Source organism: Octopus bimaculoides, chromosome 1 (assembly GCF_046866305.1).
Source record: "Octopus bimaculoides isolate indiv1 chromosome 1, ASM4686630v1, whole genome shotgun sequence".
NCBI classification, from domain to species: domain Eukaryota; kingdom Metazoa; phylum Mollusca; class Cephalopoda; order Octopoda; family Octopodidae; genus Octopus; species Octopus bimaculoides.
This window is the reverse complement of record NC_142928.1, coordinates 192,717,859-192,733,152: the sequence shown is the minus strand read 5'-3', so window position 1 is coordinate 192,733,152 and position 15,294 is coordinate 192,717,859. Positions and strand designations below refer to the sequence as shown.

The 15,294-nt window shown below is 34.7% G+C and overlaps 1 protein-coding gene across 1 annotated transcript in view; it reads right to left on the bottom strand.

The window, feature by feature from the left end:
* The window catches only part of LOC106877592 (uncharacterized), an 80,643-nt gene that overhangs the window by 54,104 nt on the left and 11,245 nt on the right, over positions 1-15,294 (bottom strand). Inside the window, exon 2 of the mRNA XM_089355945.1 lies at positions 6,731-13,546. Within this exon, the coding sequence (XP_089212071.1) occupies positions 6,731-13,546 (6,816 nt within the window). The remainder of the gene's footprint in view (positions 1-6,730; positions 13,547-15,294) is intronic.

Below are 15,294 nucleotides of genomic sequence, written 5' to 3'. Positions count from 1 at the left end.
TTAGATGGACCAAATTTACTACAGCATCACACCATTTCTCATTCTGAGATCAAACTACCTACTTCTGTCAATGCTTTCAATAACAGGCTTTTTCTCCCTGACTATCATTTTTCATAAGCATCCTATGCACATACTATTTCAACCTTTCTTCTTGTACAATATAGCAAATACCTTTAATGCCTAGTTTTTCTCTCAATACACATCCATTAGAGCATGCTTGCCTCAGTTATCATGCTCTAGTAAATCTTTCACATTAAAAGATCATGGCTCATTATCATGTAATATCTCAATTTGTACAGAGGAATCAATCTACCCTTCACTTAGATAATTATTTTGTTGTTAACATAGGTTATTGCCCCCCCGATCTTTTTCCATTGCATCCATACTTTGGTTACTATGCTTTTGTAACACCAACCTCCACTGCAGATTAAGCTTCCAAAATAATATAAGCTACCAACAACTAACAAGCCTTCTATGCTGTTGTAAATTAAAATGCTTCATACATGTCAGCACGGAAGGCAGACGTTAATCAATGTGTGTGTGTGTGTGTGTGTGTGTGTGTGTGTGTGTGTGTGTGTGTGTATATAAAATCATCACTATTTAACATCTCTTTTCCATGCTGGCATGAGCTGAACAGTTTGACAAGAGCTGTTGAGACTCCAATTGTCTGCTTCAGCACGGTTTCTACAGCTAGATGCCCTTCCTAATACCAACCACTTTACAGAGTGAGCTGGGTGCTTTTTATGTGCCACTAGCATGAGTGTGTTTATACAGCACTGGCACAAGTGCATTTTTCATGGCTCCAGCACCAGCAAGATAAAGATCTCTCAGCTGGGAGAGGGAGTGGGGCATGGCAATAAAAGACATGCCTGTACGTATAGATGGCCACAATTTTACTTAGCGTGACATGTCTTCTCAGGTACAGCAAATTGCCACTAGTCTCAGTCCCTTATCATCTCCTCAATGAGGTCCAGCATCTTAAGATCCTTTATATATAATTGATATGTGGGTGTCTATGTTTGCCTGTGATTATTACATGGGCACTTTAAACAATTAGTGAAAGCTTGGTACATGCCACCAAGTCATACTTAATTGCAAGTGACAACTGTGTATGTATGTATGTATCTATGTACCATAATACAAAGCAATGATATAATGATATAAAACTTTAAAAAAAAAAAAAAAATGCTTTTGCTCACTAATATGAATTACAGTCTGTGCTGTACACTTAATCTGGAGGGGAGACACTTTAACTGTATGATCTTACTGGATTGTATTCAGCCCATCTCTTGGTTAGCCATTATCAATATTCAGAATCGTAATTTACAAATTAAATGGAATGCCTTTGAAATTGTTGAAGCCATATTTTGCTTCAATATCTTTCATGTTAATTTAAATGGAATGTGTTTGGCTTTATTACTGTTATCTAGCCAAAATATATTTGTAGATGTCATGAAAAATTTACTAGTACTTAGACATAGGTATCTGCATAAACAATTTCCAGTTATACATTTGTAACTTGTTAAATGGTCTTAACCCCATTATACAGCATTTTTAATTTTCTATTCACTAAGCAATTTATTTATTCACTCTAAACAATCTTGAGGCATTGGATTCTAGATTCTTAATAAAAAAAAAGACACCCCTACCTCTATCTCCACCAACATTGCTAATATTGTATTTACCAAGCTCATGACAGTTTTATTTGTAGTTTGAATGATCAAATAGGCTGACAAATCCCATACTAATTCAGTGAAATTTATGTTATTTATACATAAAGCTGCCAACTTCTTAATTTTAGCCCCACTCAGTTGATTGAGATCTTAGTCATGCAAGCTACAGGGCAATTTTACTAATGCTGGTGCCAGGAAAAGGAATGGCATCCAGCCATAGAAACCATGCAAAAACAGACATTGGAGCATGACAGTTCATTGAATCCTGTCAAACTATCCAATCCATGCCAGCATGGAAGATGGATATTATAAGATCACACACACATGCACACATGATAGACATAGTTATATGCTGCTCATATTATAGGAATAGGATGAGGTGCATTGGGGTTTATTTGTGTACAGTGTTTGTGTTTTCTGGTTGTTGAAAGAGAAAAGACTGGCAGGTCTCCACTGGAAGGCACTTTCAAGGTCTCAGTTGATATCTCCTAATAAACATTGTACCAATTGTAAATTTGAACTGGAAACAAGAACAACATTTGATTAAACTGCCTAAAAAATAAAACAGAATCAACTGGTTCATTGATCTCAGATATTGTTGATAAAACTAAAATACTATGTGTGTATCCATTTGTTCTCAATGTTTTAGATTTGTTTCAGTCAATTAAGCTAACAAAGATCACTACATACATTTTCCAAACTGGAAAAAGATTCACACCCTTCATATAAGGAATGAGTTAAAGTTTGATATAAATTGCTGAGTACATGTGAATTGTTTTTAGGACAAAATTAAGGAAGGGGGGAAAAAAAGAGAGACACTGGCTAATGTTTACAGAAAAAAATGGTAAATATGATTAAAGTAAAGCCTTAATGGATGATCTATGACAGATTATAGATTAATGATGTTGAGGGAGGGTATGAGACATTTGGACACAGCCATTTTGGTGTTGCTTATTTGACTTACCTATTTGATAGATATTTTAATGTTTCATTCTCCATCTCTGTGTATGTCATTTGACATAAACAGATAAAAGTGACAAGTAAAATGACAGTGAGTGGAAGGATGAAGTGTTTAGCACACTGTTCTCACTGACAAACAGGGAGAAAGTGAAAGCCTGCAGTTTTACTACAAACTCTGTGATGAAAGAATAATGATTACTCTATAAAAATCTTTTGTCACTTTTATGTATATAAGGATAGAGAAAGGGTCAAGAAAAAGAAATATCTTCTGTCTGTCTCTCTCACTCTTTCCATCCATTTTTGTGAGTGTACGTGTGTTTGCCTCCAGTACCAAAAAGTACTGTTGCTGAAACAGGTTGAATGTCCAGTCAGTTGTGCCAAATTGCTTACATAAACATCTACATCAAATTGTTTCATCCCGTGAGAGGAAATAACAGAGTGAAATCTGAATACATTTAAGTAACGAAGAAAACTATAAAAAAAAATAAAAGAATTTATATTTGCATGAATAGCAAGAGGGTTAAGTGACATTTACAGTTGTTAAAACATTGAGAACTTTGCAATGAAACCCATTCTGAACTAATCACAAAAGAAATAGTAGAGTGAAGCTTGAAATTCTACACTCACAATCATCATTATGTCCAATACCATTTACAGTTCATACTGCAATGGGATGGAGACAGACCAAATCTTCTAATGCTTTTATGTATATATGCATATATGACTATAAAACATGTAAGCTCTCTGAAACTATTAAAACAAAACAATATGTATATTGGCTAAACTGGCAACATGACCATCCCCAAGTACAACAATATATATATATATATATATATATATATATATATATATATATATATATATATATATATATATATATTAACTTGTAATTAACTCCTTCAATACCAAACCGCCTAAGACTGCCCTAGTTCTATGATACAAACATCATGTCTTAAAGTGATTTACATTAAAACTCTCCAGCAAAATTTCATGCTAATTAATGTTCTAAACATCAGGTTAATAATGACAAAGTTATTTTGCTAAATTTTTAATTATTTTCAAAATTAAGTGAAACAGCATTGTATTTCCGCAGATATATGGTAGCAAGCAAATTAACCAATATTTGCAACAAAAATTGCAATGTTAAAAAATAAATATAAATCAGTTGATATTCATAGTTGACTTAACTCATGTCCACATGAAACCTGATGATAAAATTATCCACATATAATATTGAGCTTAGAATTATTGTTCATTGTCATGCTATGAAGTGTGGAAGTATGAGGCTGTCAAATGACATACAGAAAAAGTGAAAAGTAAAATGACAGTGAGTGGAAGGATGATATGCTTATCACACTGTTCTCACTGAAAAACAAGGAGAGAGCAAGAGCCTGCAATTTTACTATAAACACTGTGATGAAAGAATACGAAAATCTTTGAGTGTTTTGTAAATAATATAGTAATATTTTTGTAAATATATATGATGCTACCAGTGATTATAGGTCCTTTCAATTTAACCCTTTAGCATTTAAACCAGGCATACCAGATCCAAATATTCTACCTGTTTTATGTTCAAACCGGCCAGATTCAGCCTTTCACACCTACTCAACAATGCCATGCTAAAAATAAACCATCACATTATTGAAATCTCAAATCTATGAGATAATGCATGATTACTTCAAAACAATGTGAATAAATAAGCATTATGTTTGACAGAGTGATCGGAATGCTAATGGGTTAATGTCAATGTTAACTATGGAGGAATATCGAAGATATAATTAGTAATGTAAATAGTTTCATTATCAAACATGTCCATTCTCTAAATACTTTTCTTATTGAATGTCAAGATTAAAAAAAAAAAAAATCAAGGATAATAAAAGTGAAAAAGCATCACAATTAGTTAGGTACCAGCCAATCACAGGTGACTTCTGTTTGTGATGCTGTGAATTCACTGAAGGAAGCTGCCTTGGTGAAGTGTTTACTATAGCATTGAAGAAATTCCTTGAAGATTATTTTGGTACAGATGCACCAATCTCTATAATTAAAAACTGTCATCAGTTTTTGACATAGGTACACTAGTGTGTGTTTGTACGTACACACAAGACATTTTATAGAACTCTTCATTACATAGAAAATCTAAATACTAAAATAGTTTTACTGTTCAAATTCATCTATAATTTCTTTTGGCTATTGAGTCGCCATGCTAGCTTGATATCAATATAATGTTGATGGCAGAACTCAGCAAGATGAAGTTGGTTAAACAGAAAACAGCACAAACCAGTAGGTCAATTTAATGTGGAAACTCGAATAACTAGGAATAATAAATCTTCCTCAAAACACTTTCCATCGTTTTAGGAATGGAAGCACATGTTGGATAATGTAGTCATATATACAATGTTTTAATTGGATTATAGGTTGGCTTATTCAGAACTCATTTGGAGTTGAGCAAAAATAACAGTAAAAAATAAGAAACTTAAATCATTAGCATTAAGATCAAAATATATTTCATTTCACTTTCAGTCTATTTACATCCATGACCGAATGAATAACATAATAATCCCTTTAACCACTCAAATAGTTTCTACATAGATTCAGCTGTCAAACCAGAAAAAAAATCTTCACCATTCTTTCCTCCGCTCACCCTTATTCTATTGCTACTTCTTTTTTCTAATAAAGTAGTTTCTACCTACCCAATCAAATCAACCATAAAGCTATACCATAAAAATATAATACACACCCACTCTCCATTTACTTTGGTTCTCTCACAAGATGAACCCTATAATAAAAAAAAAGCTATAAGACTAAGAAAACCAAAGTTATTTACAGCCTGATGAAGGCTATAAAGCCAAAACTTCAAAATAACTGTCAGTCATATCCTTGTAAGAATTAAATATATTTCCTTGTATTTTAATGTAAACTGTGCCTAATCTTTACAAACACAACTTTGTGGACCTATGAATTTTCGATGACATTTCACTGACTGAAACTTAAAAATAAACATTTCATATTTTAGAATCCCCCCATTGTAACCACCATTACTTCCATTTACCAATGTATCAGATCATCCCATAAGTTCTGTGCGATTTTACCTTATTTTAAATTGAATGAAATTTAATAGAACTTTAGAATGTCTAATGGAATTAAAAATTATTTTTATGTATTTGTGTAAACTAATTAAATATTATTTTACAGAATAATACAATTAAAATTTCTTTGATTAAAACCCTTTATAACATGGAAGTATCCAAAGAGCATTTGAAGCACATAATGCTTTATGAGTACAAAAAAGGAAACTCTGCATCCAAAGAGACTCGAAACATACACTCAGTTCATGGGAAAGAATGCTTGAATGAAAGAATTTGCAGAAGATGGTTTGCAAAATCCAGAAGTGGAGATTTCAGCCTTGAAGATGAAGATCGAACAGGATGTCCAGCTGAGTTTGATGATAAGCTCTTTGAGGCATTACTTGAAGAAAATCCTGCAGAATCAGTTGAAGAATTGGCAATAAAGCTAAGTTCAAACCATACAACTGTTCATCATCATCTTCAACAACTTGGAAAGGTTCCTAAACTTGGAAAATGGGTGCCTCATGAATTGGTCGAAAGCAACTGCAAATCCTGAGTTGACATCTGCTCTTCTCTCCATTCTCATGAACTCATTTCACCGTTTTTGGATAGACTTGTGACTGGTGACAAAAAATGGATCTTCTATCGAACTGTTAAACGTTGTAAACAGTGGCTTGGTAAAAGGGAAAAGCTCAACCACAACCGAGAAGGGATCTTCATGGGAAAAAGGTTCTTCTTTCTATCTCATGGAATTGCAAAGGAGTAATTCACTTTTTTCAGAGTTCTTTGCTTTGAAACCAAAGAGTTTTACATTGATGGGATTAAAAAGCTTGTAAAAAGATAGAAGTAAGTCATAGATAATCAGGGAAAGTACATTGATGATTAAATTTCAATTAAATATAACATTTGATCACTTGTTTTCTTTATTCAAAATTCGGACAGAATTTAGGGGATGACCTGATACATAAGCAGAAGCTCACCAAGATATAAATATTAACAAAGATAAAAACATATATTTCTGTTTGTACTCACCTTTCAGTAAGATATATATTGTCTATAATTTCCTCGTAAGATCCATCATTTTCTTTGTTCGCTTCTACATCTGGTCGGCTTGGAGTATCTTTGATCGATGACGGTACCAGGTTTGCTACATCCTCTTGAAGAGTTACATCCTTGTTTTTGTGTTCCCCTTCTACTTCTTCCTCCTCCTCTTCTTCTAAGATAGTATCAACTGTTGGCTTTTGTAAATAGGACTTACGATGATCTTCAATAATGCTGCTGTTAGCTGAGGCAGTCTTACTGCTAATTAGGATTTCATCTGAACTTTGGAATGTTGTTGAAACCACTGGTTGGCATTTCTGTTGAGGAGAAATCTGAGAGGAAGAGATCTGAATGGACGGCTGCTGTAGCGACGAAGGTGTTGCTTGCTGTAGAAGAGTTGTTGGTTGTGTCTGATGAATACTGGCCTGAGATCCTAAAGGTACTGTAAGATCAGATGGCTGAGCACATGAAGAAGATGGTAAAGAGGGGCTGGTTAATGTTTGTGGCAGAGATGGCAACGATGTCACAATAGTTGCTGATGGTAATGTTTGCAAAGAAGGGGAGATTTGGGGTGATAGTGTGGTAGGTATAGTAGTACTGACACTACTGGACAAGTCAGTTGATGTACTTGTTATATGTGCACTGGCTGATAACCACTCAGCTTCCATTGTTTTTCTCCACCTTGACTTGACCTTTAAGGGACGTGATGATGTAAGGGAATCTTCTTTCTTCGTTTCTTTATTAATGGCTGGTTGGTCAGTGGTTGTAGGAGTGGTTTGGAATGAATCTTTCTGAAGAGAAGATGCACTGTTTTGTGTCGGGTTCAGGCTATAGCTACTTGTAACAGCCGAAGGTTTTTTAATTTGGCTAACTGAATTAGAGGTTGTATCTGTTTGTGAACAATCAGAAGCAACATTTAATATAGCAGCTTCAGGCTCATCTTGTTTAATCTCATTTTCTGATCCAATCTGATCTGACTTAGTCTTTTCAGGCTCCAAAAGCTTTTTGTTTCGAGTAACACGTTTCGGCTTCTCTTTTACTACTTCTGTCACTTTCTTGTCCTCTTTTACCTGTCTGTTGTTAATGTCTCGACGTTTTTTATCCATCTCTTCCTTTAGATCCTCCTCTTCTTTGTTGCTGGCTCGGTTTCTAGTTCGTCTACCTTCTCGTTCTTTTCTCTCCTCAGCTTCTTTTGCTACCTCTTCTTTTATGGAAACATCCTTTGTTCCAGGATCATCGATATTTTTATCTTCGTGAATAAGCTTCTCCTTATCTTCAGCTTCTTTATCTGTCTTCACCTTCTTTGTACGGCAATCTTTTTCCTTTTTCCCTTCTTTCTCACGAACTCTCTTCTCTTCTAACGATCGAATGCGTCCACTTCTTCTGGGTGCAGGAGTTAGGCATGTCTGAGACACACTCTCAGACTTTTTACTACCTTTGATGGACTTTTCTTGAGTTGGTGACTCAATGCCTTCATCTTTACTACTACAGTCTTCATTTCTTACACTGGTTTCTACAAGTGTAGAACATTCTGCATTATCCTCACTAACACTGATCTCACTTGCCTGTTCAGTCTTAGAAGAAATGGTATCAACACTTCTTGCCAATAGCTCTTCTTCATTAGTTTGTTCTGCAGCCACCACAGTGTTTTCCTCCTTTCCTTTAAGCTGGTCACTACTATTTACTGAAAATTCATTTGAACTTAGTACGGTTAGCTCTTTTGATTCATTCAACTCATTTACTTTGGATAATTCAACATTTACAGGTTCTTGTGTTTCCAACAACGTTGTATCTTTGAACGGCTGCTCAAGTATTGGTTCAACTTTGAACTTTTCTTCTTTCTTCATGCTGGGCAATTGACTCTTACTAACCTTATCTTGGTATTCAGATTCAAGACTTTCGTAGAATACTGAAATGGTCTGTTCTTTAACAGTCTCACTCTCCTTCAGCACACTTACTTGACCAACTTTAGTATTTGTTACAGACACAAGATTCTGACTATCTTTCTGGAAAATATTTTTAGATTCACCAATTATTTCAAAAATATTCTGGTTCAGTAATTTGGAACTTTGTACTTCACTTGAAGTAGCAACAGAAGATGACTTTGTAATATCACTGTTCTTGCTTTGAGATGGATTAGAAACATCCCAGCGTGATGTTGGTCTGCTACCACTAACCTTGCCACTCTTAATTTCTTTCCCACTTGAAATTACCTGACTAGTATTCTTTGGAGATAAAGTGTCAAATTTTGGAATATTTTGTCTATCTTTCTGAAGAGCATGAAATTTTGGTTTGTTTATTTTGTGGAATTTTTCATCAGATGATGTGACATCAACTGAATAAGTACTGTCTGTGGTAATACTACGAATGACATGCTGAAATTTTATGTGTTTGTTGTCAGTAGATGTCTGACGAGAGCTTTCTGAGTATTTACTAATTGTCACTGAATTTGACAAATCTGGAGAAGAGAATTTGATTTTCTCTTCATTACCAGTTGTAGAAATAGTGTTCTCAGAGTTAAGAATATCACAGCTTGTTTTCTGCATATCACTAGAAGAAATTTCATTTTCTCGATTTGATAGTGTTGAACTATCTGTCACTTTGCAATCCGACTTCAGATAAACTTTATTTTCAGTTTTTCCATGTGAAACTTCAGTTTGTATATCTTGAATCTGGCTATTGCTACATGAAGTGGAAATGATTGAATGGTCGTCACGATTGTCAGCTGTTTGTCCTTGGTTGTCATTGGGAGCAGAAGACATATTAAAATTTGTCTCAATGTAGCAAGAACTTTCAGGAGAATCAACTTCCATTAGTTCTTCTTCAAAGTTATCTTTTAGGCAAAGACTATCTGTTGTGTTTACAACAGCAGGAACTCTCTTCTCTTGACTTTCATTTTCAATATCAGTTTCGTTAATTTTACCTTTCTTCTGATCAGTACAGTCAGAGTCTGGTATACACTGTTCAAGTGAAGGTTGTTCTGTTTTAACTGCCAGTTTCGTTGATTGCTCTGTCAATAAATAGTCAGAGGAACTAACTTCTGCTTCTCCTAAATGGCTACTGACTAATGTTCTCTGCTTAGTCTCAGCAGGTTCAATTATATGAGAAAATTCTATGATTGGGACATGTTCAACAACTATATTTGTTGAAACAGTGTTTTTCAATTGGTTTGAAATTAATTTAGCCTCAGATCGTTGAGGGAGTTTTGTTTCTGAACTACAAATATCTTTTACTGGTAGAGCTGGTTCATCAACTGTCTTCATTTGGGATGTTTGTTTGCTTATCAAAGAAAAATATTTATTGTAATCTTCAGCAGAAGAGTCTGTGGATTTTACAGAAATGCCTGATGTTAATAATTGATTTTCAAGCCCTGGTTTATGACAACTATCTATCTTTGGAGACTGAGTGATAGAATCTGCAACATGCAATTTATCTGCTGAATAACTTATCTGTGCAATAGGTTTCTGTACAGTACTTTGTGATGTCAAAGACACTTTAGGATCACTAAAACTACCTACTGTAATATCTGCAATACCAATTGATGTAACAGCTTGAAGTTGTTCCTTTTGAGAGGAACTGAAATCTTTGTTACTACTATGAATGACAGGTTGAGACTGAGAAGGTGTTTTACTTGATGCATAATTACTCAAAACATTATAGCTTGAATTTTCAAGTTTCACTTCATAGGGTCGAGTTAAAAAGTTTGCATTACTTTCAGATGGTAGTGGTGGTGGTGGTGGTGGTGGTGGTAAATGACTAATGGCAACAGGTGGCAGTCCAACTGAATTTGGTAAACAAGGATTTAGATTAATATTAGAGTTCAAGCTTACAGTTGAAGTAGAAACAGAAGACAAATTTAGTTGATTAACATTTGAAGTTAGAGCAAAGTTTTGTGTTGAAGTGTTATTATGAGTGATTTTGGGGAAATCTTTTAGAAGTGAAGGGATTCTGTGTTCAGTGACAGCATTGGAAATATTCATATTAATTCTTGATGGGTCTGCTATATTCTGAGAGGCAAGTGTAATAGGAACTATGCTTGCATGTTCTTTCTGTTGCATGCTGGTATTTAGAACAGAAGGATAACTTGAATTATCCCCTAATACAGTTGGAATAGTAGTTGTACTGTTAATTCTCTGGTTTACATCAATGTCTTGGACTGGTTCTAGAGGAGGAGCCAACCAAGTCATTGCACTAGTATTAGGCTGATAAAGATTACCAAAGCCCTGATAAGAATTAACTGGAGTGGAATTCTGTGCAAAATTGAATTCATAATCATTTGGTTCATCTCGGACTGGTGTTGAATCACCATAATTATAATTAGTTGCAGTACCACATTCATCTAATTTATTACTGTAATTTTGTATTTGATGTTCTTGTCCAAATACTGGCAGCTGGTTTGTTGGAACTGTACTTGAACTAGATACAACTACACTGGAAGAACTATACTGTAGCTGATTATATTGCTTCATTCCATCTAAGTTATGGACAGGAGAACTATCACTATCACTGGTCTGGCTGTAATGAACACTTATAGCATTTATTCCACTACCTATGCTTGATGATTTAGTTCCAGTAAATGAGTGACGGATTGGAGAACTAGAATCTTTTAAACTACTATCTATGTCAGAGACTTTTTCTTCCGAAGGATGAAAACTTCGCCTGTTTCTTCTGTCATAACGATCTGAGTAAACATCATCAGATCGCTGATGTTTATCTTGGCTGTAAAAAGGTCTGTCATCATAGCGGGATCTTTTATCCTCATAATGCGACCGATTATAGTAATCATCATCATAATAATGAGAAGATATTCGATTGTCATATGTGTCCCTTTTATACCGATCAGAAGTACGACTATAACGATTATCATCATATCTTTCACTCCATCGACTTCTCCTTTCCCTAGTATTAAAGCGTCTCTGAGAGTTTCTATAGTCATAGGAATTATCAGAACGATTTTTTATATGATCTGAAGGTTTATCAGATAAAGATCTTTCATCTGGAGATCTCTCATAAGACTTTTCCCTCATATATCGGTCCCTTGATCTACCACGGGTGGATCGGTCTCGTGACCTATCACGAGTTGATCGATCACGTGACCTGTCTCTATTTGATCGATCTCTGTTTGATCTATCACGCCTGTCTCGAGATGATCTGTCATATGATCTTTCACGAGATCTATCTCTTGTTGATCGATCTCGTGATCTTTCCCAGTCTCTTGATCTGTCTTGAGATTTCTCCCTTCCCCCTCTTTCATAGGACTGCCCTCTTATAGAACGATCGTGGGAATTATCTCTCCCAGAACGATCATGAGTATTTCGATCACGAGACTTGTCAAAATTCTTATCATATTTATCTCGAGTTGAGCGATCATGCGTTCGTTCTATTGATGAATGGTCTGAACTTCTGTCACGCGTAGACTTTCCACGAGATTGATTGATTGATGATGAAGGTTCATGAGATTTTTCAGGAGTTATATTAACAGATTTCTCGCTCACTGGTTTCTCTGTAAACTTTTCTTTATTCAAATTTTCACTTGGGCTCCCATGAGGAGTAACTTCTTTTGGTTTATCATTTGTAATGTTTGAATTTTCTTGACTAGTTTCATGAGAAAATTGTTCACGGACTTTCTCTGGGGTAAATTTTTCATTGGTCATCTCTTGTGATTTGTCATCCAATGATTGCTTTTCCTCCTCTTTCCCTAAAAGAGATATTTCTGATATTTTATCATTCACTTTATTTAGTAAAGTTTTATCTACTGTTTTGTCAGTAGGAGAAGTTCGATCTGTTGTTAATAAAGATGGTTCTGTTTCCAGACCTGTGGGTGATGTTTGAGCTTTCTTTTGAACATTTTCCAAAATTCCTAAACTTTTGATTAATGCAATTTGCTGAGCTGCTACAGACTCAACTTCAGCTGGTTTAAACATTTCTCTCTTTCTGGTGACAAACTGCCCAGGGTTACTGTTGATTACATCTTCTTCCTCAACAATAGATTCTGTTTTATCACCAACAATAGGTCTATTTTTACGTTTTATCTGGAACGAAACTTTTGGTTTGCCACCACCATCAGGTGACTTCAGTGAAAATCGAGTGATTCTATTAGGGGTTTTTGCTAATATATGATTTTTATCAGATTTAGAATCCTTTTGAGCGTCCGGTGATGATAGAGATTTCGTTATGTCTATGCTATCTTTTTTCATAGAATGTGTTGTTTCTTTATCCATACTATCAATGTATGGAGTTGAAGAAGATACTACATTACTACTGTTATTATGCTGTACCATAATTTGTGTTTGAAAATTTGATAGACCTAAAGAAGGTGTTGCTGGTAAGATTGGTGGTGGTGGAACAGGGGGTACAGGTGTTAGCGGTAATGGTGGCAATGTGGAAACTGATGTCATTGGCATAGACACAGGAGGGGGCACTGGTTGTGGTACTGAAGTTGTAGATATTTGTGATACATCACTAGATAATGACAATCCACTTGATGTAAAAGGCAAATGAATTCTTGTGGTTGTAGAACTGGAACTTGTAGATGAAAGTGAAGATGGAGGTAGAATATTGGACATACTTTTTGAGGAATTACACTCATCATTGTACTTTTTCTTTGTGAAAGCCACAGTTTGATTTTGTGATGAAAACGAAGTGTCTTCAACGACAGTTTCTACCGCTGCTGCTGCAGGTGGCAGTGGAACAGAAGATAGATCAACATTAAAGAGTTGAGCATCAACTGGTTTAGAAATTAATTTTCCATCTGATTTTTGACTCATTTTCAACACAGTTCCCTGTTGGCTTAGATTCCTATTTTCCCTGAAACAATAAACAAACAAATAAGAAAATTATGTAAAGTAATATTTAAGAAACATTTTTTTCATTTACAGTAAAATTTGGCATTAACAACATTACTAAAATCTAGTTATTATCAATTAATCAAATGAATTTAAGAACACATGTAATGCAGAAAAAAGAAATTTGCAAACCTAAACATCTTAACCAATTGTCTTACAAAGCTAACAGCATAGTTAATATTCAACAAATTATATGGCAGGTAATTATGAAAGTAGCGAAGAAACAATATATTCTTAATTAATATTAAACAATGTAGAAAGATATTTCCAATTCTTACTCAGAGAGAGAGGAGAAGGTGGGAGGGAGAAATGTTTATTATTTTAAGATTAACTAATAGTTACATTCCTTGTACTACAATTTTTCAAGTAGCTAAATTCTATTGCTTCACTTTAAAATGCTGGATCTATATAACAACTTATACAGTGTCAACAATATTTTTTTAACCATTTGTATTGATGGTTAGTATGTCTGTCTTCAAGGCATAATCAAATTGTAAGAACAAAAGAACTTGTATAAAACTGTTCAGTTGAAAAGGTGTGTTAAACTGACACAAGCAATGAAGCCTTCACAAGAAGCACTTTTGAAAATTAAAAGTTTTCCATCACATATTTTGATCTACAGAAAATATTGATTGGGTGTCAAGAGATGTAAACCTATTTGGTCCTTGTTTTGATGTGAGGACTTTTAAAGTCCATGCCTTTCATTATTATTGAGATATGCTCACAAAAATCAGGGATAAGTGTCCTTGAGAGCTGCTAGATGTTAACGATCTTGCAATAATGGATCAAAATGGTAATCAATAACTTAGTCTTGCACTGTATACAAAGATGATACTGAAGCTTGGAGCTTTTAGCTCTCTATGTCCAAGTTTACAAATGTAAGCAGTAGTTATGACACTAAGCTCAAGGATACCAAGAAATGGAGTAGTTGTTAATAGTAGCTGCATCTTTTGGAACTTTTGTAAATGATTTATGAACAGATCATAATTGAAAACAAATCTCAAGTTCACAGTAAATAAAACCCTGCTCTAGAAATACATACATATTTGAAATAGGCTGGCCATGGCCATGTGGTCAAGAAGTTCACTTCCCAAGCACATGGCTTTTCTGTTCATCAAGGCTATAGATTTCTTAGGTAAGCACCAATAGCCTTGGGTTGACCAAAAAAGATTTGAGTGGATTTGACACATGCAAACTGAAAAAAAAACAAAAAAAACCGTCGTGTGTGGTTATCTCCCTTAGGTTGACATCCTGCGATAAACGAGCACCACCATCAAACATTTCCAATATTACATGGAAACATGCAATGGGGAAATATTAGTTTTAGTGAAAACGAGTGTTGGTGACAAAAGTGCATCAGTCCATAAAAAATCTGCCACAACAAATTTTGTCTGACCCATGCAAACATGGAATAGTGGATGCTAAAAGATAAAATGAAATATTTCTTGAACTCAAAATGGGAACAATGAAATCATTTTTTTTAAATGATTTTCTCAGCTACCTGGCTAACTTTGTTTTGTGAATTTCCTGCAATTTCAGGATTTATCTTTTCATGATAAAGAGCACATTTACAAACACAGAGATCTGTTCAGTGATAATGAAGCCAATTCCAGTCTTATTCCTAATGACAGCACCATGACTAGCAAGTCTCAGTCAGCAACTGTTGCCATGGTTAAAAGATATCTAGATTTATTAGTTGTAGATGATGTT